The sequence below is a fragment of the Neopelma chrysocephalum genome, unplaced genomic scaffold (assembly GCF_003984885.1).
Source record: "Neopelma chrysocephalum unplaced genomic scaffold, ASM398488v2 Primary Assembly neopelma1_26, whole genome shotgun sequence".
NCBI classification, from domain to species: domain Eukaryota; kingdom Metazoa; phylum Chordata; class Aves; order Passeriformes; family Pipridae; genus Neopelma; species Neopelma chrysocephalum.
In genome coordinates this window covers 24,138,826-24,165,973 of record NW_020897695.1, presented here as the reverse complement: position 1 = coordinate 24,165,973, position 27,148 = coordinate 24,138,826, and the positions used below count along the sequence as shown (strand labels likewise).

General features: G+C 40.7%; 1 protein-coding gene across 18 annotated transcripts in view; it reads right to left on the bottom strand.

Moving 5' to 3' along the window:
• TNS3 (tensin 3) overlaps positions 1-27,148 on the bottom strand; it is a 222,944-nt gene that overhangs the window by 29,587 nt on the left and 166,209 nt on the right. For all 18 annotated transcript variants that reach the window (XR_003533048.1, XM_027675943.1, XM_027675957.1 and 15 more), the window contains one exon: positions 983-1,154. Coding sequence is in view for 17 of the 18 variants with exons in the window: in XM_027675943.1 (XP_027531744.1) it covers positions 983-1,154 (172 nt within the window). In the remaining variant the exon portion in view is untranslated. The remainder of the gene's footprint in view (positions 1-982; positions 1,155-27,148) is intronic.

Sequence of the window (27,148 nt, the reverse complement as noted above, 5' to 3'; positions counted from 1 at the left end):
AACAGCAATATACTTTGTTCAGTCTTATGATTCACATTTGTAATCACAAAACCAAAACATTCTTTCACAGTCTCAGTACTGATAGAAAATTGAACCAATTATATCGGAACATAAATAAAAGATAAATAGGTAACAACATACTTGAAGTACTCACTGAGACTCTGACACACCAACCAAATACTTACTGAGAAAAAGTAATCAAATAGCCAAGAAGAACAGGATAATTAGCCATAAAGGAATGTTGTTGCATAGTGATAGAGAAGGTAACCTCATCAGGTTATGCCACCTTGCCTATTAAGTAAATATAGCGCACAACTAATGACTTATGATTACTGTTACGGTGTTCTGAACCCTCAAACAGTAGCCAGGGACTCTTTGTTTGTTTGCTGGTTTTTTGGCATTTCTCAGCTTATTCTGTAAGCTCCTTTGGACAAGGACTACTTGGTAAATTTATACTATTCAAGCTCTGGTCCAGAGCCCTAGAAGTTTACCACAATACAATTATAAAATAATAAAATTTCTAAGCCTGCTGAGCAGTAGAAAGGGAGTCAGCTATACACTACCAAAACAAACCCACTGACATTTTACTGACTAAAAACGCACGGATTGCAGCAAGAAGAGTGCTCCCTTTCTCTCATATTCCAATGTGAAATTTTATGAAACGGTTTTCAGTAAACCATTAGAGATGCTGATTAAGCACACAGAAAAACATACATGAGCTTGTGCTAGCACGTAACATAACTGAGCTATAAAATCCTATTTATTTTTGTCTTCCTCTGTATCTTCAAAGCTAATTGTGTCCCTGACATAATAAATAATATCTGTGGTAAATTCCAGCTGGTGGACAACATCAACATTAAATGTCACAACCAAACTCAAAATCCCTAGACAAACGCTCTGCAATGAAGATGCAATCATAATGTCTTGGCTGAGAACTATAGTTATAAGAACTAAACAAAAAAGTAGGGAAATCTTTTCCTACCTTTCTGCCCCTGGGATAGGACTGTTACTTGAAACAGTACAAGAAGATGCAAAACAGTGCTGAAAGGGGAGATCCCTCTGCATGTTGGTCCTCAGCAAAGAAGGATTAGTGCCCACAGTGCTGTCAGACATCACCACAGAGTGGTTAATGGCTTCCATGTAACTTTGAGATTCTGTGGCAAAGAAAACAAAGTAAAAGCAAATTTAAAAACAACATGCATTTGAAGAGTTTTTGTTTGTTTGAGCACTAACAAGTTATTTCACAAAATTATGTTGATCACTGAAAACATCCAGCAGGTCAAGTGGCATATGGAATAAAGATTACAGAATTGCAACACAAACTGTTTGATCAGTTCTCCAGTATACATTCCCCAGATGAGAACGGACCCACCTGTTCCAAGATGTTTTGCATTCCACAGTCCACAGTGTTAATCAGGTACATCTAGTCAAGCATCCTGTGTGACTATATAGACTATCTGCACTTAAACAGCAGAGCGATAGAAAATTGAGTATCCTGGTTCTGGCCCAGGACAGGGTTAATTTCTGCAGTAGCCAGAAGGGGACATGGCTAGGACCTATACCACCTCGGGTCATTGCCAGGGGTGGGGGGAAGGGAGTCTCTTCCAGGGAGAAGGGGTTCCTTCCAGTCAAGTAAGCATGGTGGAAAGAGCAGTGGGATGGCACCAGTTCCAAGCCAAAGGGAGTGGTCAAGGTGGCATGGCTGCAGCTGGGTCAGGTAAAGCTCCCCAGTAAGCATTTTTGCACGTCACTCACTCTCTCTTTTGTACATTTTTGTTATTAATATTGTTGCTGTTACTGTTCATTTTCTTATCTCATTGCTGTTTCCAGTAAATTTTTCTTATCTAAACCTATGATCTTCACCTTTTCTGACTCTAATTCTCCTGTCCAGCCCACTGCAGAGGGAAGGGGGAGATGGAACGAGTGAGCAGCAGCATGGTTTGGAGAATCTCACAACATTCGGGTATTAATTCAGCCTGCCCATTCAGCCTACTTGCTGAATGAGGCAGGGGATCTGGTGCATGATGGCACAGAACACAATGAGGTACTCACAACCTTCTTCATATCAGTCTTTACCAGTAAGACAGGCCTTCGGGAACCTCAAGCCCTCAAGACCACAGGAAAAATCTGGATCAAAATGTACCTTCAGTGGAGGAGAACTAAGCAAAGGAGCACTAAAACAAACTGGAAATATTTAAGTCTATTGGAGCCTGATAGGCTGTACACACAAGAGCTGAGGGAGCTGACTGATACCACTTCCAGGCCACTCTCAATAATCTTTAAAAGGTCTCAACGACTGGGAGAGATTCCTAAAGACTGGAAGAGAGCAAGCATCACTCATGCCTTCAAGAAAGGTATGAAGCATGATCCAGGGAACTGGAGGCGTGGCTAGCCTAACCTCAGTCTCTGCAAAGGTAATGGAGCAACTAACCCTGGAAACAAATTCCAAACATATGGAACAAAAGAGGATGACTGAGAGTTGTGAGGGTGGATTTATGAAGGCGAAATCATGCTTATCCACCGAGATAACCTTCTTCAATAAACTGACTGGCTTAGTGGTTAAGGGAAGAGCAGTGGATGTTCTTTATCTTGACTTCAATAAGGCTTTTATCATGGTCTTCCATAACATCCTCATAAACACTCTGACAAAGCAAGGGTTAGGTGAGTGGACAGTGAGATCTACTAAAATCTGGCTGAATGTCTAGGCCCATAGGCTTGCAATCAGCTGCACCAAGTCCACTAGAAGGCAAGTCACTAGCATGATATCCCAGGGGCTAATACACTTCACAGGACCAATACACTTCAACACCTTCATTAACAACCTGGACGATGGGATAAAGTTTCATCAGCAAGTTTGCAGACAACAGAAAACTGTAAGGAGTGACTTGACAAACCAGATGGTTGAGCTGCCATTTAGAAGTGGGAGAAATTGGCCAAGAGAAATCTTAAGTTCAACAAGGCGAAATCCCAGGCACCAGTACATGTTGGGGGCTGGCTGGCTGGAGACAGCTCTATGGAGAAGGACCTGGGGGTCCTCATGGACAGTAAGCTGACCATGAGTCAGCAATACAACCCCATGGCAAAGGTGATCGACAGTACCCTGGACTGCCTCACAAAGTGTTGCCAGTCTAAGGAGGTGATCCTTCCTCTCTGCTTAGCATTAATGAGGCCATATATGAAGCTCTGTGCCCATTTATGTGCTCCTCCGTACAAGAGAGATAGGGACTTGCTTGAGCAAGTCCAGTGCAAGGTCTCAAAGATGCCTGAACCGTCACTGGGACTGGAACATCTTTTATAGAAGCAGGGGCTGAAAGAGCTGTGACTGTTCAGACTTGAAAAGAGAAGGCTCAGGGGTATATTATCACTGAGTATAAAAACCTGATGGAAAGGAATGAAAGTGCATGAGCCAGTCTTCTCACTCTTCCGCTCACATGAGAAAAGGACAGAAATGAGGTTGAAAGGCAGTTTAGCTGCACAGAGCAGAACAAGGTTTAGTTACCTGTTGTGCTCGTTTTGGCTGGGATAGCGTTAACTTTCTTCACAGTGGCAAGTATGGGGCTATGTTTTGGATTTGTGCTGAACACAGGGTTGATAATATAGAGATGTTTTTGTTATTGCTGAGCAGGGCTTACGCAAACCCAAGGCCTTTTGTGCTTTTTATACTGCCATGCTGGTAAGGAAGTTTGAGGTACATGGGTGGTTGGGAGGAGACATGGTTGGGACAAGTGACCCAAACTAACCAGAGAGATATTCCAGACCATACAACATCATGGTCAGCATATAAAGTAGGGGGAAGAAGGAGGAAGGGGGTACATCCGGAGCAATGGCATTTGTCCTCCCAAGTTACACGTGATGGGGCCCTGCTCTCCTAGGGATGGCTGAACTGCCAACTTCTCCTGGGCCTGCCCAGGGGAAGCAATGAATTAGTTCTTTTGCTTTGCTTGTGTGTGCAGCTTTTGCTTTCCCTATTAAACTGTCTATTAAACATGAGTTTTCTGGCTTTTACCCTTCCAATTCTCTCCCCAGTCCTATGGGTGGGGGAGTGAGTGGTGCTTAATTGCTGGCTGGGGTCAAACCATGACATCTGTGCAGCTGCAGTTTTCACGTGTGAGTTTGTCCACACCACAGAGACACAAATGTAAAGCAACTGTAAACTGTAAATTATTTTCTAATAGCTTGCAAACAGCACCAGAGTAACTGGTTTCTAAACTGACTGGAATCTGAACTACATTCAGCTTAATGATACTGGACATAAATACTAAAGGATATAGTTAAATAGATGCATTTGGATGAGGAATAATAATGGTGCTATTACTGAAGAGCTTTATATGGCATCAGTTGCATCCTATTCTTTACAGGTACATTTAAATAACCAGTCAAGCTCCAATGAGGATTATATTTTATTATTCTGGATTAGTAAAAAAAAAAAAGTCAACACCTATTCACATAAGCCCAGGTTCAACAGCACTACTTTCTACAACAGAAAAGGCCATGCACTGATACTACAAATGCCCGAGCATCTGAATAGCTTCATACACCTGAAAAGTCCCATTGACCTCAACACACATTCCTCAACTGGAATCCAATAAGACAATCACAGATGAAACAATATCTAACTACTGTCTCTAGAGTTGATGCACTTTGAAAGATTGGGGAGGGAAAGAAAATAAGAAACAAAACAAAACCGTAAACAAACAAAAAAACCTCTGCAAACAACAATAAAATACAACAAAAACTCAACCAATCAAAAAAAAAAAAAACACAAGAAAGTTATGAAACAATTCCATACCTGCAAAGAGCTAAGATCACACTAGTGCACTTTTTTATAAAGAAATCTTTCTAATGTAAAAAGGAGGAAGGTCACTGAAACAAGTCTAAACAAATCTTGTTTTCCCTTCAATTCAGGGAATTGATAGGAGCGTGCAAGGTACTTAAAAGAAATGCCCGAGATAAGAAAATCTGCTAATCAGTGTCCTGACTATAAACCTTCTTAATTCCTCACATAGCACACATATTATACAAAGCAAACATTTAACTGGATGAGGGAAACAGAAAAGTGCAACACTGTTTTTTACCATACGCATTACTTAACTATATCCACAACAGCCATAAAAGTGAACTCCAAGGAAATACTGCAGAAATGTGTGTGGTGTGAAAAAGGTAGAGAAATCTAAATGTCTGTCTTATCTACTAGATCACCTAAATTACATTCATTCTTGTACTGGTGCAAACAGAGTCAGAAAAGTTGGCTGCATAAACCCATGTTTTAGGCCATATTCCTACTATGAGTGGTGCTTGTTTACACACATATATAATACACAAATATTGACTGTTTATCCAAGTATTATAAAAACTGATGTCAAGTTTTGAGCAATGATTTCAAGAAAAATATAAAAAGCCAATTAGTTTAATGTAGGTTGGTCAAATTGATGCTGTATGTCTGAAGACTACTGGAGTCTCCCCAGACATCCAAGTTTAACTAGGCTAAAAGTACACAAATGTCCAGAGATCAGCATCTGTAAGACAAAGTATTAAAAGTGCAACTGACATCTCATCTCTGCACATGAACATGCAGATGCTTCCCAATTATACTGCAGGTTGAGATGACTCCATTACAGTACAGGAGAGCTTAATGCAGGCATACAAATTATGATCACAAGCTTAACTCCATATGCTTGCTTGTTTTCAGTGCCTCTATGTCTGTTCCTCTGATACCAGACTACATAGGGGAGCCTCTGGAATACAGTTACCAAGAGCCTGGGGGCAGGAAGGGGAGTGGCACTCCTTCTGAAATAGCTTAAAATCTTCTCCCACTCTAATGCCATCTCAACTACGTGCATAAGAGTTAATCTAAAGGATACAAACAGCAAATTTCACTCCTTCTTCCACAGTACTTCCTTGAAGAAACGGACCAAGACTTGTTTCTTCTCTGTTTCAGGCCCTGGACTGTCGCTATTACCTTTAGAGCACACTACACTGCATGAGAGAAGGACCGCTGTAATGCTCACAGATGCAACATTTCTTTTCACCCCCATTTTCACAGGTGTAAAATACTAAATGAAGAGTGGAAGGCCACTGGCAGCCAGGCATGTCATCTGCAGAAAGAATACAAACTCAGTACAACTCTTCCCAGGCTAGAAACAAGTATATCTGAAAGGCACTTCCCAAGAAAGCAGCTTTGTTTATATTTCAATTAGAAACAAGCCTGCTGGATATTTCAGCTATGTCCTCTCCATTGTCTGATGCAGAGTCCACACTCAGTGGTCAGCTTTTAACCCTTTATCTCATGGAATCAGTAACTCTGCAAACTCTTCGCTTCTACAGGATTTCTACATGCACGGTATGAACTACCCTGGCACGTCTGATGCAAAGCACTGGTGCTGCTTGGTTCAGGCCATTTATAGCTGTGGAAACACTGAGAATGCAAAAGTGCAGCTCCCTGCTTCAAGAAGTGACATGACAAAGCTAGGATCATTCATGTTTGTGTCTCTTCATGCAGCCAGGTCAGACCTACATTTACTATCGCTACTCATCGACTTTACAGCAAGAACCTGAGAGAGGAACTGGACTCTTTGCACAATACACTACTGAAAAGTGACATTCAGGAACAAAATGAATACTATTGTGCCAACATGCAAGGTAGAAAAATATCCAGCTCACTCTTCTACCTGGTAGCAAAGGGCAAATACTTATAAAAGTTGCAGGTCTCTTTCAATCGTAAGCCAAAACTCCCAGATATGCCTAGGACACAGCTATACTAAGTAAGATGTTACAGATTAACCTGTATTTTAATCCACTTAATCTGTTAAAATAAAAAAGTAAAAGGAATTCCACCCAAAAATCTACCAAAAAACCCCAGAGTGGTCTAACCCGCACCATGGTCCAGATAAAAGATAGGTAAAAATACTCCTTTTCCTTTCTTGTAGCAGCTGAAGGTAAAAAACACCTCATACCTTTGGAGAGAATGGTCCAACAATGCCAGGGAAGTGAAAGCAGTCATTCCATTATCATACCTTTTATTTTAGTAGCTTCTCATACATTTCCAACTTCATAGTCCTTTTTGTGAAAAGATGACATGCATCACATGAGCTTGAAAACTCCAGTCAAGACCCTCAGTTACATCTTTCGGGAAAAGGGAGCTTTAGGTCAGTTCTCCGCTGCCAAAATCCTTGGCTGGACACCCCACAACAACTTCAGGCTAGCCTAAAAGCTGAATGGACACAGAAAACCATACTGCTCTAAAGTAAGCCAAAGTAACCAAGCCACTGCCCACCCTAAACACTAAGCAGAAGGATAAGAAGCTTTTACTCGGTCCATCCTTTGATGACTTCAGCAATGGTGAAAAAATCCAGCCTCACTACAAGACTTGCAAGAAGCCACATCAGACGTGGCTGTGAAATATTCCTCTTACCAACACACTCAGAGGTCCCTCTGCTTCCACCTCTCACTGTTCACACCAACAGCCGATGAGGCAATTCCTTTACACAGACTTCCTGACAAACTTGTTTACAAAGACAGAACTGAAGGCATCCAGGAATGTAATGGAAGAGGTTTTGTTATCTTCTCTACACAGGAGAAATATTTTTTTGGTTTTGGATGGTCACAGTAGAAGTATTTTTTTGGTTTTGTATGGTTGCATTCTGCTAAGGATTTCTTCCCTTCAAAATGCGTTGGAAAAAAGCACACAGTACTCTCCAGTATTCACCAAAAACTCCATGGCACTTTGCAGCTTGGCACTCAGCTGGCTCCAACTACCATTTGGAGTTTACATTACTTCTAATGTAAACTCCATCTCAGTGCTGAATCTGTTCATCTCTCCTTCCCACATCTATGGAAGTGCAAAAGTTTCTATGTTAATAGTTTCTGCTGATACAACTTTATTCTATCTAGGAGACCATGGGTCAAAAGATAACTCTTTCCCAACATTAATTTTTATTAGGTATGTTTACTCTGCCATTCACCTGGATGCCATGCAGAAGATTTAGGCTCCATTCAAAGTGGAAATGTTACACGTACAAGGAAAGGTAGAGCAAGGACTGAATAAAACCCTAGCCTTTAGTATTAAACATCAGAACAATCTATCTAGAGACACAGTGGATGGCTCCACGGCTTGAACTGTATCAGTAAGACAAAAAGCAGCGGATGAAGATCTTAGGCACATTTTATGAAAGCAGTTTGTTTAGATATGTTCCTTTCCAAATCTTAAAATCTAAGAAAAGAAAAGGCTTTATCAGGGAAACAGTCCATGAAAGCAAAAACCCCAACAAGCAAAATACAGAGCTAATAATACTGACTAGGTACAATTTTAGTTCTTCTAAGACCTTTTGCCAGTATTTCATGAACGGAAATGCTGATGAAAAGATTAGTTAGAAAAATCACAGTTTGGAATAAAAAACTGAAGCAAGCAAGAGAGCTTCAGTGGAAGAGAGGTACTAACGTGCAACATTCAGTGATAAACTAACTGGATTGAACAAAGTGAAAAGAATCAAACAATTCCAACTGCATAGTCTGAGTATGGAGGAGCTCCAGATGCTTATGCCACAACATAAAGCCAGAAACCCTGGCAACAGTGAATTCATGACAAAAGGATTTGTCTCCCTTGAAAAAGAATCATTCAAGTAGCTGACAGAGTGCTAACAACAGAACTGGCAATGATGAAGCTGCAGAGATCCTTAGCAACCTCTAAGGAGGAGCTAACCTCAAGGACAGAATTAAAAACCCTGCATGTGAAGAAAGAAGGCTGAAAGATGGCCCACTTGAACCAGTTTACAAATTAACACCTTTCCAAGTCCATTAGCACTGTAAGATTCTTATGGATTATCCTTTTCACTCTCTCTTGCTTTTCCAAATGCAGAGGTACCAAAATTAGTAAGAGAAACTGAAACTCTCTCTTGCTTTCATTCAGTCTGCAAACAATATTAACTTCACTGAAACTTTCGCCTTGTATGCTTCTTATATTCTGCTTTCAATTTCAAAAAAAATACAGTGAACCAAATTATTCCCTTACATGAAATCCATCAATTTTGGTCACATTGTTCCTTCCTTTTCACAGTATATGTGGAAATCAATGAAAGATGCTTAAGGTCTTGTCTTTTACAATTTCAGATGCCAGGGAAGGGAGTAACTTTATTGTCTCTTTTGCACGGTATACGCTATCCTATCCAACATAAGTAATTCCACCTCTCATTTAGAAATAGTAAATGTCATGAGCCAAAATCATGTACCAACATGGAAATACTAATGCTTCCCACACTTTTCAAAAACCCACCAATAGCAAACAGATAGAATATAATACAATTTTTTTCACACTTGTGAAGGAAAAGACAAATTACTATTGCTTGGAGATTCTGCTAATGCCCCTTTGAGTGGATCAACTCTCTTTGCAAGTAACCGATCAATCAGGCTGAACCTGGAGAAGTTATGAAGACGGCAGCTCAAGCATCTAAGTATTAACCTTTCTGAGCGAGAAAGGTTAGCTTCAGTTGCTTCATCTGACAAGAATCTCAATGGAATATGTATTACATGCTTGTATATTACAGAAAATACAACAGTGGGGTGGCTGACAACCTGGGAAACAAAACAACAAATCTGGAGACACAGTAAAGTATTTCTCAAATACATTTATTTGGTGGAAGAAGTAACATATTCAACAGGTAGAACCCACACTGCTAATAATTAAAGATAATCTATACTGCAGTACTGAAGGTTTTTAACTTCAAGCAATTATTTATTGTGTGCATTTAGAAAGCATTCACTGGTGTTTTGGGAACCTTTCAAATGTATTTAGAATTTAAAAAATCATTCTTGCCTTATGCCTAGAGGGCTGTAAATCATCCATGTTGCTCCTCGAGGAAATAATCCTTGGCATAGCAGCCTTCCCCAGCAAGCACTGGGTGAGGAAGGCTAGCACTTTGGAGATTCTGGCCTGCTGGCAAGATGTATGGCAAGAGTGGGAGTGCACTGGGAGATTCCTGTGTTCCATAATGGCCCACAGAGGCTCCTGCCAGTAACAACCAAATGCAGTCTCTGAAGCTATGCCAGGGGTCAACTTATCTCCAGGCAACCACAGGATGCCAGAATTAACTGCACTTACCCTCTGCCCCTTCTGCAGGGGGTAAGAATCAAAAGGATGATTTACCAGACCCCACTCTCCCCCACCCACAGTCCCTGCCTAAAGATTATATGATCTGACTTCTTTTCTACTGAGGAAACAGCCAGACCACTTTACAGATAACTTGGTATCGTACGCTAAGTCAAACACCAAAATACAAAAAACTCCTATCTGCTGAACAGAATTTGCAATAGAGCATCTTCAAAGCAGTAAAACCCTTATCATGCCTTTCTGAAGGACTTTCTTATACTTTTTATTTTCCCAAATAGCACCAGGAAAAAAAAAAAGAAACTTCCCCGGGGACTAAAGCTATCAGTTGCATGTCTTGTCATGTATTTTAAAAGATCTTACAGATGGTCTGCTATTCACTGTACGCACAGCTCTGCTGTTTTAGGAATGCAAATCAGCTGCAGAGGCATGTCCTCAGGTCATCCACATCACATGCAAATGAAAAATGTGACATTTATTAAAACTCTCTTTTAGGAGACACACTATCACTACATAACGCATAAACAAGAACACTATTATTCTGTCTTTAACTGCAGCAGATCATTCAGTGATTTAAAAAAACAAATCCAACAAAATGATTAGAACATAGTTATTAACATGCCCACACTAAGTTTTCACAGCAAATTAATGAAGTGGCTTTAGAGACAGACAATTCCATCCTTATCATGGTTTATCTCATAATGGAATTACAGTTATTCATTAAATTGTAAAACTAAATTGCAATAGTTTTAGAGCAGAAAAAAAGAACCTAGGAATTAGAAGTACGCAAATTGGTACTTTCAAAATGAGTAGTAATACTTTTTCAGGCAGAATGCACTGAAAAGCCAAGCATCTCTTAAGAAAAGAGAGTAAAATGTCTGCCCTGAGCTCCAAAGTTCATTAGCTACATAAAATTGCTTGAGATGTTGGAGATGCAGGTCTGGGTTGCCTGCGCTGAACTCAAAAATGCAACTCTTGTCTACTGACAGATACAACACAAAACCAAAGCATAGGGTGCAAGGGTGAAGGTAGAGGGAGCAAACTGGAGCAAATATTGAATGAACAAAGGGACGAAGCTTGAGCCTGACTTTCTAACATTTCTGAAAATCAAGCACCAAGACTCATCCATGGAATTTTTGATTTTGTGTTATGATCCTATCTATTTTTCCTAAGGCAAAGAAAAAGAAAGAAGGAGTCTGCACTCCCCTTTTTCTGTTTCAGTCTAGTTCCCTGGTACCAGCAGGCACCAGAGAGGTCCCTGTCTGTAGCTTTTGATGCCTGAGGCGTACTTACCCGGGAAAAAGAATAGGAAGCAACCAAACTGATGTTTGTACTTTCTACCAAAAATCTCACTTTGGTCCCACTCTTCTGCTGTCAGAAAAATACTGCCTGAATGTGACATTCTTGAACCAGATAACTTTTCTAGTATCTTGCCCATAAGAGAAGACTGAACCAAGCTCACTGAAGCTTGAATAGCAAAAGTGAGGGCTGCTTTTTGGTTTTCAAGTGGTATAACTAAACCATTTTCATTTTAAAATCAGAAAAAGAACTGATTTTTCAGAAACTACTTTTAATTGAAACAGGTCAAATCAAACTCAGTTCAGTTTACCTTCAGTGCTGTTCAGAATCACAAAACAGGACTGGGAAGGGAAAATCTTTGTTTTTTTCTTGATTTGTCTCCTGAGAACTGTGATTCAGTAACTCTCCTTTTAGGGTTGCAGTCCTTACACAAGCATCTGCTGCTACTGCCTGAATAGAAAAATTGTTTGCATTAAGGCTGTAAGAATGAGGCTGTTTATTCTGGTGCATCCTGTACATCGTATCACACAACAGTTGGCTGCTCCAAGACTCCATTATATTTTGATGGAAAATTCAGATCTAGAGTAAGAAAGCGAAAGTATTTTCCACGTACTGCCAGAATTAAGGAATTACTTTGCCAGTGCTAATGGCACAATAAACTTTTTCTCATTAAGCAAGAAAGGAGGAAAACTAAGTCATTCAGGAAAGACTTACATTTACAAAGTCTGTACGTTTTTCATGCTTTTGAAAAGAAATTCAATGCTTCGATGACATTACTAAGAACTCCTCAAGGGAGGAAAAAGACTCAGCCTGGACAAAGTTTTCATACGTAGACAACAGTTATGTATGTTTCCAGCAGTCCCCGTTTCTTCTACCTTGTAAAAACCCCACCACGATGCACAAAAAATTAGAAGTCTTCCTCGGCAAAGAAGTGACTGCACAACGCTCTCGAGCCCGGCCTCATGCCCTCCATCGTTCCACCAGCGACAGCAGAAGACTCTCGTACTGACAGAACGTCTTGTTCTCAGTTTCTCAGGAGACTCCCAACGTCGCTACATCACTACAAAAGGCACAACTCTCACCCCCGCTTCGTTTCTACAGAGCTCGCAGCACCAGTAGCAGGCCGCAGCCTCCGTGTGCGCTCCCTGCTCGCCGCCCCGCCGACGGAGCGGCCTCAGCGGCCTCCGGCGGGCGCTGCCAGAACCTGGTTCGCTTCATTTATACTCTCGCCCCTGCCCCTCCCCCCCCCCGGGTCACGTTTCTCTGCCGCTGCGCGGTCCGGCGAGGGCGGCCAGCCAAACCCAAGACCGATAACCCACGAAACGAGTTTTCAGACTGAGGAAGACGCACAAAACGTAAGGAGCTCTGGGAACCACGAACCTACCTATGGAAGCCATGGTGACAGCAGCTCTCCCAGGGTGCACGGGCTGTCCGCAATCCTCCTGCCGTGCCGCCGTGCCGCATGCTGTACGCTTTTCACCAAAGCGCGGCGGCGGGGCGCGCCGCCCAGCCACGCAGAGACTTGGGAAAAGCCATTTCCCACATTTACCAGCACCCTCCGCTCTCCCCCGCGTGTTAGAATTTCACCGCAAAGAGGGTTCCAGTGTCTGCAGCGAAAGAAAACCAGGCTCCCGATCTTAATACAACCACCCAGACGAAAAGAACCGGAGTTCACTTCATCCAGGCGGAAATTAATTCCCCGATTGTTGTTGGGTTAGGTTTGCCGCTTGCTGTTCAGCTCAACTGCTCAGTCAGTATATGCTTGCTCTACTGACTCCACCTCATTTGGATGTGACTTCTTCCCCCGCCCCGCGCGGCTCACGCCGCCTCGCGCAGCGCCGGCAGGGCGGAAAGCTCGCGGCCGACTGGGGGTTTGTTTTAATGGGGATTTTTGGTTGGTTGGTTGGTTTTGGTTTTCTGTTTGTTTTTGTTTGTTTGATTGGTTTTGGTTGGGGGGGGTTGTTGTTTTTTGGGGGGCGGGGAAGGGTGTTCTGCGTTTTTTGGTGGTGGTGGAGGTCTTCCCCCACCACTTTCTTTCACCTTACAGATTTGTTTCTTTCACCTTACAGATTTGTTTCTTTCAGAGAGATGCAGGACACGGAACCGAGCACTGAAAGATCAGTGCTTTTTAATGTGGACCAAAGCCCAGCTGCTCTGTTATACCAGACTGGCTCAACGCTCTAGGATAAATTTAGCATCCAGAGCTCTGAATAACCTTTGACTTGCCTCCCAAGATCTGTTTCACAAAACATTACTTGTAACCTTATTGTGTTGCATTCAACATATCCCGTCGTTGTTCTGAGCAGGTTTTATTTACGGGTCAGGAAGATGAGTGGAAACACTCCAGCTCCACAATGAGCAACACGTTTCCTCCTCAGATTGTTCTTCGGTGCCCCAGTGCACCGGATTTTCTGAAAGGATGACTGTAGGAAATTACTAGGTATAGACAAAAACAAATATGACCATTTAAAACTTTCCCATAGTGAATTACTCTATTGCTTTGAAATTTCTACCAGCTACATATTTTGAATGTGTCTACTAAACTCTTTTGATAATTTAAAAATATACAAGTTGGCTTGATTATAGAGAGATGAGTCCTAGTAAACTAATTAGAATTTTCTTCCACAGACTAAAATGTAAATCAAACTATTCCTTTATAAGAATATTCATTCCTACTACTGTTTTTTTTCATACCAGTTACTCCTAAATAAACAGGTTCCATAATGGTTGCACTAAGGAGACCCAAATAGCAAGGGTTAGTTGTGATATATACCATATTATCAGGTAAAGAGAAGAGAAAATCCTTGCTGCAGGGGCGGCACCAGTTATTAATGCAGCAGTCCAGAGCTGCCATCAGTTGCTTCAATTCATTTTACAACTACACTTTGTCTTGGATGCTTCCTGGCAGATGCAATCAAACACAGTCTTCAAACTCCTATAAACAATAATAATTAGAGAAAATTGCTCTCCATAAAAAGCATTCCTGGCTCTGCATAAAAAGCAATGTAATCACAGGAATCTTTGGATATCTCATTTCCTTCCAGATTTTCAAACCTTGGAAGCTTTGCTTGTTTGGCTATTTACACTTGCTGAATTAGAAGAGAACAAAGAAGATACATTTAACAAAGCAGATAACAGTGGTCTGACATACCATACCAAGAGGGCTGTGATAAGTAAGAAAACATTATTTTCCAAAGTAATGTAGGGATGTAATATAAGCAGAAATCAGGTAATTAAAGTTATTAATACACTTGAGTTTTGTCAACATTTATCAAATTCACCCTTCCTTAAGATTTTTTTTCTGCATAGATCCTTCTAACAAAATCAGGCTCAGTTATACTCGGCAGACATCAAGGAAATCTCTCTCACATCGACAGTTAAACAAAACAGACACAAACAAAAGGTACATGACAGAAAATCTCACCTTTTGTTTGTCCTTCTGTCACAAATTCAAAGTTTCAACCAGATGAAGTGAACTCCAGGGAAGAAAAAAAAATTATCTGAAACTCTAAAGCAAGGCTGGTTGTATACAAAAAGTAGAAGAGTTAGGAAGGGAAGGGCAGTGTTTGATGTCTCAGGTAAAGAACTCATTGGGTTTAGGTCAGCACAGTTTGTAAGATAATGCCATCTCAAAAGGAGAAGGTCTGTTACTTGGCAAGGAGAATTGGTTTCATGGCTGTTCCAGGCACAGCACAGCAATAAGGATCAGTTCCTCCAACCTCTAACAGGTGGTAGTATTTACTCACATAGTGAGTTCTCCTAGGTGAAGTGCACGAGATTCCCGGTTTGATCAGAACCCATCACAGTGCAAGATCTATCCAAAGTAGCTTAAAATGCAGGGCTTGAATTGTAACACACACCCTTCTCCAACATAAAGCCCTGCAGGAGGGTGGCTATGCCGAGGCCCTCATACAAATTCAGCAAACGCTACACTTTGTGAAAGAATGGCATGCATTTCCGTGCTACTCCCATAATTGAGAGAAATGTGGGAGTCAATGTCAAGTGGTTGTGCATTTCTGATTTTGTCTACAAGGTGCCTGAATATAAATGGCTTTGTGAAATAACATGCCTAACTCAGGCATGGAAAAACACAGATTAATTTAGTTTTCTTCTCCTCTGCAAGAGGGAATAAACATGAAGAGAATTAAGGTTGAGGAGAACAGCATCTTAAAAAACATGGAGAAACATGACCTTTGGACTATAAACAATTAAGTGCAACTGAATGTGTATTTCCTCTCTGTCCCCACTCAACACTGACAGGTCTGTAATTCTGAAACTGCAGAACATTTTTGACTTGTGAATGCAGTAGACAGACCTTCCCAGACACTCAAACACAGGATCACTTTAAAACTTTATTTTTTGGAAAAAGTGTGCTCAAGCTGTATTTCAGTTTTCGGACTTTCTTCTTCAGCCTTCCCTTAAACTACATGGATTACTCTGGCACGTCACAGTCATGGAGTGTCACATCATATAATAGGAGGCCTCACCCTGGAAAAGTTGAAAAAATGTCATGGAATCATAGCAAGATAAGTAGTTGTTCCCATGGATTTTTGTTAATTTAACCTTTTCCAGACAAAGTGACTAGTGACATCTCAAAAATGAATGCTACACACATGCACGGCTAACAAGCATCATCAGGTATGTGTAAAATCAAACCAAATCTGCCAGACTGCCTCTCATTCAATCCTGTATTTCTGTTAAACTGTTGATAAGTTTCTGCCAATGGCTTATCTCTTGCATCCTCAGAAGGAGCAAAAATTAGTGGTGGACTTCTCAGCTTCAGATTCTTCTGTCTTTTACATATGTGTAAGATATTATTCCTCTATATTTCAATGAACACAGAGAGTTATTTATCAAATGACAGATTTATGTGGGGAAATGCATGACTTTTCCCACTGAAAGGGAAAAAAACAGAAACTAAACTCTCTAAAACTTAGTGCTTTAGCAATCTCTCACATAATCAATTTTTCAATGGTTCTTAGTGAAGAGAAAGGTGGAAAAAACACCAAACCAAATCACCAGCACCCACCAGTGTATTATCAGGGTGTATTTCAAACCTAACTGAAGAGGCACATCTGCTTTGAGATGTGATCAAGTGACAACATTGAAGGATTTATAAAAACATTTTTCCCACGTAATATTTGATTATGTAAACAATATTTTTTGGCATTTATATCTTCAGAATTACACAATTTATTTTACTCCCTGAATTTTAGAATTTTGAGCTCTTACAGATACCAGTGAACATAACAAAAATCTGTGTTCAGCACCCTTGGAAGTGCCATCATCTTTTCAGCTAATGGGTGCATATTCCAAGTACAGTCAGTTATCTTGGATGGCAAGTATAAAAAAACCTCACATAAATAAATACCAGATAATGCTACTGCTTTCTCTCAAGAGAAAATATCTTTGGACTAGAGCTACAGGAAGGATGTAAGCTGGAGGTTGCACAATTCAACTTTCAGATGTACTGTTGCTGAATGAAATTCAAAGCCCCAGCACAACCCTGGATTTGCGATGTAAGAGATGGGAAATACAAGCCTTGGAAGAATCACATTCATTTGGTCACCTAAGGCTGGGTAATAAACACTGCACAAGGGAGATTTTATGCTATAGTAGAAAGCTTACAATTCCTGACCAAAGGAATATTTTTACACAAGTTTCACACTTACAGACTTTAAGTAGTCTAATGGAGTTAGCCCTTTATCCCTGTCAGAGAACTTCCTTTAAATCAGGCCACAGATCTGAATTGAAGTTTTCCTCCTGTGAGAAGTCTGTTCTATTCGAATTTTTATTAAATAGTAATACGTATGAACTAAGCCAGAAATAGAACTTTGGCTCAAAAGCATCTTAGTTTTCAGACTTGCATAGGAAAGCCTGGTTCAAGTCCTGCTGATAATCATGCAGAACAGAAAGATGACCTTGGATGTCTTCCAAGACATATGAATTCTTGAACTGGTCATTAGATTTGCAGGGGAAAAGTTCCTCCTTATAAACACGATATAGAAAATGTCTAGTATTTAGGTTCAGTTGGTGGAAAATGGAGAAGACAATCAAGCTTGTAAATACTACTGGCTTTAATAGCGTGACTGTGCAGACCTGTTAAGACCTCAGTGGCCACTCAATTGAAGTCATAGTATTTGCTTTACTGTTTGCAGTGCTAATGCCCATGATACTCACAGCTCTTAGCACTGGGTGATGAGAGTAGTAGGAGGATTCCTCAGACTGTAAAGTTCCAGAGCTGTGGCCATCAGTGCAAACACTCCCTTGCTTTGATATTATTTTCTGACCAGCTTTTCCTCTCAGAGTAACTCAACCTGAAGTTTCCAAAATTCATCAATTTCCTGAATGACATCAGAAGACAGGCATGTATTTATGAGCCTCTTACTGCATCTATTTGCTAAGCTAACCCTGGTGCTTAGCAGTGATCCCAGTAGACTGCTTGTATAGTACTGCTCCCTGACAGAGCAAATACAAATTGGAATGAAATTTGTAGAACAAATATTGCATACAGAGGACATGTTTTGAACATATTCTACATTCTCTATTTTGTTTTCTAATGTTTTCTTAAGCTTTGTCTTCTTTTTCAAACATCCTTTATCATTCTATTACCAAAATATTTGTGGCAATTGAACATAGGTAGGAAAAGTTCTTCAATTGCTAGGCTGTCACTCAGACATAGAAATAAATGGCAAGATAAAAGAAACAAATTCTAAGCACAGCAGAAACATTAACAATATACTTTCCTGTTTCACACAGTACTAAGCTTGATCTTATAATTTCAAGAGACATGAGAACAGAATGAAGTTCCCCTTAATTACACAGGTCTCAGCTTTCATTAAAACACTTACTAATATACCTTAGTACTAGGCAGTTTTATCAGCTGAGTGTGTCACCTCCCAATTGGGCATCACATCAGTTTGCAGAGAATTACCGCCAACAGGTACCCTTCAAAAGCATCGAATAAAAGGGATTCTCTTTTAACCAGGTATGAAAGTATCTAAATAAAACCAATGAAAAAAGAAAGCCGCAACTGATGTGTAACCTCAAGCTATTTTTAAAATATTTCCACTGTTTTCCAGAACAAAAAATATCTTGCTAATCTTCGGGTAACATTTTGATGTGATCAAGAGGATAATGGATTTATAATCTAATGCATCCTGTCTTAGGAAAATAGGAGCTTTGTCTATTCTCTACCCTCAACAGAGAGCGGCTCTTGAGCGCTCAGGAAAAATGAACCACTTCTTGACATAATTTATTCTAATTTTTGCATTAAACAGTTTTAACAAAATAAACACAATATAAAATTTACTATCATATTATTCAACTTTCATATATTGGTGGGTGAACGTATACAAATGAAAGCTCAGCTTGGCTCCAGTAATTAAATATATCTGAATGAATGTTCCCTTAGGCTTTTTATACTCTTCATTAACTTGTTCTTCATTTATCTTCAAAGAAAAAAAAGTAAAATAAAATCTGAATATGATAAAAGATAATAACAAGAAATTACAAAAGATTTCAGGTTTTTTGAAAACAGTAAAATTCATATGGCGCACTTTAATCTTCTTAGAGAGATTATAGACTTCTTTATATTAAAATTTTTATTTCCTAGAATTTATCTGGTACACAGATCAATTCAAGGATCCCAATGACTATTCCACAGATTCAGAACATCTCATCTGCAGTACTGCATTATCTTCATAGCTGTTTTATAAACTCCCAGCAAAGAATTTCATTCTCATTTACCCTCCACTGAAAATGTAAATGAAATTTCATTTCATTTTCATTTCTTGAAGCTTTCTGACCAAATTCTTAAAACACCATGAGAGCACTGACACAAACTGAGAATATTCAGGAAATCCAATTACAATAGTGGGCACAATCTAGCAATACTGAGATTGCCTTCCCATTGTTTTTCTTGAAATGCTAGAGACGCACTACTATTTAGACTCTAATTTCATTTATACCCAATTTAGAGCTTTTAGCACAGTGTTTGACGAAAGATTGAAAAAAACAAGAATCTATTCTGCTTTCCGCACTAATTCTTAATGTACCGTCATTACTTCCCTTAGCCCCAGCTATAGTGACTCTGCTCGTCCCCAGTTTCCTTCCTGCTGTTTCTCTCCCAACACATACACATAGTTTTTTCCTCTCCACTTTTTTTTTTCCCTCCACTTTTACCATGGCAAGTACTAAGTCAGTGCCAAACCTTCTGGGAATGAAGGAAAAAAAATTCAATGTACCTGTATAGCCCCTCAGGGATCCTAAAGTCACTTAGGCAAAAAAAAGTGTATATACATATTAGAGACATTTCATATATCAGGTTTTTAGAGCAGGGGGTGGTAGAAGATGGCAGGAGGTAATAATAAATGAAAGCAAATTGACAATTCCAAAGACTATTAGAAGAATTGTGTGATTTTTCAAGGCTTTTTGACACAACTAGTTTTACAGAGAGAAAGAGAGAGAGCACACAAGTGAGCACTCAACATATAATCTTGGTGCAATATGGTAACCATAATAGCATGCTTTTTCTCAGTTATTAACTCCTTTTGAAAAAAGGCAGTTGTTTTATTTTCAATTCACAGTGTTACGAAAAGTTAGTCAAGACCAAACAAATAGCAGACAGACTGCATTAAAGTGAAGTGTACAAAATAAGGGATGAGGCTACAGGCTGTGTCTTCTTGAAGAAGAACCTATCAGTAGTTATTTGCTTTAATGGTACTACTGTGGGATTATGGAGCAGTCAGACTTGTTGAGGTACCACTGATGAAAGACTTATAACATGCAAGAGACTTTAAAGATGTCCTGATCTAGAAACCTTATTACATATGAATTTCCATAGGAAATCTGCCATTCTTCTAACACAGTTCAACATTTGAGTGGATGAGAAAGTGGAGAGCCTATTTCTCTCCATTTAGGGTCCCCACCACTTAGATACTCATTTCCCCGTGAAAAAAAGTTAATTCACATGTGCTGTTTTAGGCAGAAGACTTCATATAACTTTTCAGCAGTGTCTTGGTTCAAATGGATAATGCAGAGAGGGCCCTTTTTAGGGCGACAGTCTCAGTTCTCTGATTTACTTATCAATCAGCACTTTCCCATATGGAATGAAAAGTCATCCATTAAAACCAAGAAAATAAAGCAATGTGAATATTTGCACAGGAAATTGAACATGCACTATAAAACAAAAAGTCTTTCCAAACCAGTATCTGATTCTTTTTCCAAAGCACTTTTAACAGGGCAAGATACCATTTAAGGCTATGATCACACTGTTTCTGTCCAGATGAAAATCCTGCTACAAAAGCGAGGGGGAGAGGAAAAGAAGAGAGTGAATAGCTTCACAAGATCTCTTCAACGTAATATCTGAAGCACCTAATCATCTTCTCTTTTTTTTTTTTAATTCTGGAGGATTATAGAGAAGCTGCACATGGAATTATGTACATGTGCACTAGATTATGCATTCTGCTAGCACAGTATTTTCCACGACCATCTGTAGTACATGAATTTTTCTCACATTCAACATGATGTTCAACATGTAGGTCACAGCAGACCCTGTCTCTTTGCAGAAGTTTAGCTCACGGGGCCGTAAGAACATTTCACCATGAAATATCTTTGCCTTGACATGAGCATCAGATTTAAAGAATTTTTGAGTCTGTGATCAGGTACAACACTGGTTACAAAACAAAATGCATTCATGTTTCAGAATATTTTATCAAACTACAGTATCCAAAATCAATGCAAGACAAAGTATACTTGAGAAAATGAGCTCTCTTATGAAAATCCAGTAAAAAGAATAGCATAGTTTGTAAACTTTAGCGTATCAGCCAAAGAAAAGACATTTATATTGTCCCACTGCTTTATCATCACATACTATCTTCCATGGATTTGGCACTACCTGATTTTTTATATTCTGTTATGTATAATTGTATTCCTTTCTCCTCTGAATCAATGACATATTAGAATGTTTACTGAGTGGTTAAAATATGTACAGTTTTTTTAAAGTTTCATTTAGAAACATATAACATAGCTGTAAACAAAACCCGTCTATATGTAGCTAGCTAAATGCATTAATATCTAAATATTTCATCTCTAAGCCAGAGAATAAAGATTCGGGAAGTTAAGCAGTGTGGATTGGGAGACTACGTCCCATGAAAATCTTACCAAACTGAGTGGGGTGATAAAAAATCTAAATTAAAGTTAGATTACCAAACAGCTCAGTTGTAGACACATACTCCTGAACAGACTAATACCCGCCATAGCAGAAGAAATTCTACCTAAAAGTCAGTGTGGCTTCAGAGCCAACAGGAGCACCACAGACATGATATTTGTTCTCAGACAACTGCAAGAGAAGTGTAGGGAACAGAACAAAGGTCTCTATGTAACCTTTGTCGACCTCACCAAGGCTTTCGATACTGTGAGCAGAAAAGGTCTTTGGCAGATTTTGGAACGTTTAGGTTGTCCCCCCAAGTTCCTTAAAATGATCATCTCACTTCATGAGGATCAGCACGGCCAAGTCAGATATGGCAACACACTTTCTGAGCCCTTTCTAATAAAGAATGGTGTGAAACAAGGCTGCGTTCTCGCTCCTACCCTATTCACAGTCTTTTTCAGCATGATGCTCCAAAGGGCCTCGGCAGACCTCGATGATCAGGACGGTATCTACATACGATATCGTACTGATGGAAGCCTATTCAACCTAAGGCGACTGAAGGCCCATACTAAGACCCTTAACCATCTTGTCCGGGAGCTACTCTATGCTGATGACGCCGCCCTTGTTGCCCACACAGAAGCAGCTCTGCAGCGTTTAACATCCTGCTTTGCAGAGGCTGCTGAGCTCTTTGGGCTGGAAGTCAGCTTAAAGAAGACAGAAGTTCTCCATCAGCCTGCACCTCAGGAAGTCCCCCACCATCCCCACATCACCATCGGCCAGTCAGAACTCAATTCAGTCCAACAGTTTAATTACCTAGGCAGCCTCATCTCCTCAGATGGTAAGATTGATGGGGAGATAGACAACAGGTTAGCGAAGGCATATAGTGCTTTTGGAAAACTCCATAAACGAGTATGGCGTAATAAACACTTGAAGAAAAGCACCAAGATCAGTGTTTACAGAGCCATAGTGTTGTCTACTCTTTTATATGGTTCCGAATCATGGGTCATCTACCGCCACCACCTGCGTCTCCTAGAACGCTTCCATCAACGCTGCCTCCGTACAATCCTTAACATCCATTGGTCAGACTATGTGACCAATACATCTGTTCTCGAACAGGCAGCAATTACGAGTATTGAGGCCATGTTGCTGAGAACGCAACTGCGATGGGCAGGGCACGTCTCTAGGATGAAGGACCACCGCCTCCCTAAGATCCTGCTCTATGGTGAACTTGCCACTGGCTGCCGCAAGAGAGGAGCTCCAAAGAAAAGATACAAGGACTCCCTGAAGCAACAACTCAGCCTCGGGCATATTGATCACCATAACTGGTCCACTCTGGCCTCTAATCGGGAGGCCTGGAGACAGACCATTTATAACGCTGCTGATGCTTTTGAGAAAGCACGCAGGATCACTCTTGAGGAGAAAAGACAACGCAGAAAGAATCGAACCTTGCAGAATATACCATCTAAGGAGTCTTTCTGCTGTGTCTTTTGCAACCGGACCTGCCTTTCTCGTATTGGCCTTTTTAGCCACCAACGCGCTTGCATGAAAAATGGGTAGAGCCCTTCCCAAATCTTCATTCGCGAAGCCTAGCCATGATGATGAGACACTTAACTGTAAGTATTTTGATTAATACTGCTTACTAAAAGCAGGCATAGGCTACAAGTATTTTAAGTTATTTTCAGTTTCAATTTGGTTCTTCTGTTACAAGATATTTTCCACCATTCTAATTGATATAAACTAAATTAAATGGTTTTCAGCATATGAGATGTAATATTATTACCTTTGCTGTGAATTTGGACTACCAGAGTGAAATCACTGATAATAAGCAATGCTTATTTCTCTGCAGGCCAAACAAATACAAAATTTCCATGTTTGTATTTGAAAGATATGTTAAGAACTGTACTATAATCAGTGGCACATAGGGAGGGAGGTCTGTGACAACGAAGACTTCAAAATGCATCAAGTCATCTCCAAACTTCATGCAACAAAACCTTTGTATAAAGGTTAGTTTTACTGAGGTCTCAATGAAAGTAATCCAGGGACAAAAAGTGACACAGATCATAGCACATTATACTGACTTCAGTCCTTACAACAGCCAAGAAGCGGTCTCTGAACATTTATGATTAAGCTTTACAGTATTCCACATGCTCCTTCTGGAACACTGAGTAGTTCATGCTGGTAGAATCCAAACAGGAGAACTGAGTCCTTTCCTGCTTGCTCCTGAAGCCTATGGAGGCTTCTTATGCACTAGTAAATGGTATATTTATAATAATTAAGAAACATTAGGTGTTTGATTATAAAAATATTGTGTAGATGAACACAATATTCATCCATGAGATAAACATGTCAAGGTCAATTTAAGGACAATGAAAAACATAACTTCGTATATGTGCTTTGTATTAAACATCATAAATTTCCTGTCTCTACTTGTATTTTTTATTTCTCGTTAAAGCCTCAACAAACAAATGAAAAACCACAAGAATAAACAAAAACCCAAAACACCCAAAAAACCCCAAACCCAAAATCACAACAGCAAAAACCAAAATGCACCTTTGTTTCCAGGAGCACAGAGCTTATGATAACCATCCACAAAAGTGGATGCGCTCTTGTTTTAAGCAAATGAACCCGGATGTCTGGAAATGTTCCATACCTATTACTTGATTTGGCCATGTATATCTTATATAAGCAGGTAAGAGGAGGAGAGAAAGGCAGGTATAAATCAATATTATATGAAAGCTTTTCACACTGTGGAGAAAGTTTTTGCCCATCATAAACAGGGAATTTTTTCTTTTCACAAATTAGTTTCACTTTTATTCCCAATGCTACTGACTCTCCTGACACGCAGAAAACATTTTCAGTCTAGAACCCTGCGATTCTTTTAATCAAACAATTAAGCAGTATGTTTTGTTTCCCTTGCAACTCAGTGACTGGAAGAAATTATAATCCTGGAATAACAGTATAAAATTCTAATCAGTATACAATTATGCAGTAATGAGGATATCCATCAGGTTGTGGCTCTGCCTTCCAAGAGATTTATAAACACTCATCACTACTGGATGATGTAACAGAGTAAGTCTGTGTTAGTCAATGGGAGGAATTGAGGGTTACAATGTCAGATAAAAACAGTCTGTAGGAGAAAAATTGTGGACATACTCCAGTGTCTGGTCTGGAAGAGTTCCATGACAGCATGAGGAGAAAAGATGAAATTTTTAAAAATTTTAGAACAGATGCAGCTCATACACGACCTTTGAGTACAGTACCTAGGCTAAGCTCCACAGAGAGGATGAAAAGACAAGGCCTTACATGTTTGAAGGCTCCAAGATTCCTCCTACTACCGCTAATGCTATCATTCCATCATATGCACTGCTTGAACTACACAAGGTTACTTGGGCTGTTTAGAAAAGATGGAAAAATGAGGCATCGTGTCTTCTCTTTGTCAGTACATTGTTAAAGGATTATAGACAATCTTCCATTGTTCCACAGATCCCTGCTTTCTGTTACAAGACAGTGCCTGTTTGTGAATGGAGATTTTCTATGAAGTTCTGTCTAAGCTTTGGCCAGGGCTGAAGAAGGGGCAGCTCCTCACATCCAGCCTGAAGGGTGGAGTGGCAGGGCGGTTAGCCAGAGTTCAGTCCTCTGTCAAAGAGCTTACTATGCTATTATTCGTTACTTCTATATACAAAGGGACTTCAATTAGCTGTATGCTGTCTGAGACAAGAGAGCCTTTATAAGCTTCAAAATGGCCTACAAGTAGTGTTTCTGTTCCTTCACTAATGTGTGGGACTCTCCCTCCCATGGGATATACAACAGCTATTGTGATATTCAAGAGAGCTGTATATGAATTCTACCTGGAGCCCTGCTTTTAAATGGGGTATTTATAAAACTAGCCATATTATAGACTGCTAGCCAGTTTATAGACCACTCAAGTTTGTCTCAAGAAACAAGGTAAGGTGTCTTTCAAAAGATAATTCAGATTGAACTCTGTGGGTGCTGTATTACTTTCAAGCTATGTAAAGTAAGGAAAAGGGCGATGAAACCATGGCAGGAAATGATCTCTAAAGCAGCGGTGCTGACACAAAATGACTGCATGCACACATACTGAGGGAGGTGAAACTTGCTCCTGTCTGAGAAAGGACAAGGCTCTGGAAAGAAATCCTGCAGGCAGGACATCTCCCGTAAATGTACGGGGAGAAAGAAGAATCACAGAGTAACAGAATCAGCTAGGTTGGAAAGGACCTCCGAGATCACTGAGTCCAACCTTTGACCTAACACCACCTTGCTTACTAGACCACGGCACTAAGTGCCACATCCAGTCTCTTCTTAAATACCTCCAGGGACAGTGACTCCATCACCTCCCTGGGCAGCCCATTCCAATGCCCAGTCACTCTTTCTGTAAAGAACTTCGTAATGTCTAACCTAAACCTCCCCTGGCACAGTTTAACACCGTGTCCTCTTGTCCTGTTGCTGGTTGCCTGGGAAAAGAAACCAATACCCACCTCACTACAACCTCCTTTCAGGTAGTTGTAGAGGTCTCCCCTGAGCCTCCTCTTCTCCAGGCTAAACACCACCAGCTCCCTCAGCCTCTCCTCATAGGACTTGCGCTTGAGTCCCTTCACCAGCCTCATTGCCCTTCTTTGGACCTGCTCCAGCACCTCAATATCCTTCCTAAACTGAGGAGCCTCGAACTGGACACAGTACTTGAAGCGCGGCCTAACCAGTGCCGAATACAGGGGAAGAATCACTTCCCTGGTCCTGCTGGCCACACTGTTCCTGATACAGGCCAGGATGCCATTGGCCTTCTTGGCCACCTGGGCACACTGCTGGCTCATGTTCAGCTTCCTGTCAATCCAAACTCCCAGGCCCCTTTCTACCTGGCTGCTCTCCAGCCACTCTGTGCTCAGCCTGTAGCGCTGCATGAGGTTGTTGTGACCAAAGTGCAGGACCTGGCACTTGGCCTTGCTGAACTTTGTACCACTGGATTCAGCCCATCTATCCAGCCTGTCCAGGTCCCTCTGAAGAGCCCTCCTATCCTCCAGCTGATCGACCCTCCCCCCCAACTTGGTGTCATCTGCAAATTTGCTGATGGTGGACTCAATCCCCTCATCTAAATCATCAGTAAAGATATTAAACAGGACTGGGCCCAACACTGATCCTGGAGGGACACCACTAGTGACTGGATGCCAACTGGATGCAGCACCGTTCACCACCACTCTCTGGACCTGACCGTCAGCCAGTTCGTAACCCAGCAGAGTGCCCTTGTGCAAGCCATGGGCTGCCAGCTTTTCCAGGAGTATGCTATGGGAGATGGTGTTAAAGGCTTTGCTGAAGTCCAGGTAGACTATATCCACAGCCTTCCCCTCACCCACCAGGCAGGTTACCTGGTCATAAGGCGATCAGGTTGGTCAGGCAGGAGCTGCCCCTCTTAAGTCCATGCTGGCTGGATCTGATCCCCTGTCTGTCCTGTAGATGCCGTGTGATTGCACTCAAGATGATCTGCTCTATAACCTTGCCAGGCACCAAGGTCAGGCTGACAGGCCTGTAGTTTCCTTGGGTTAGGGCATAGTTTATGAAAGGGAGACAGATACATAACACCACTT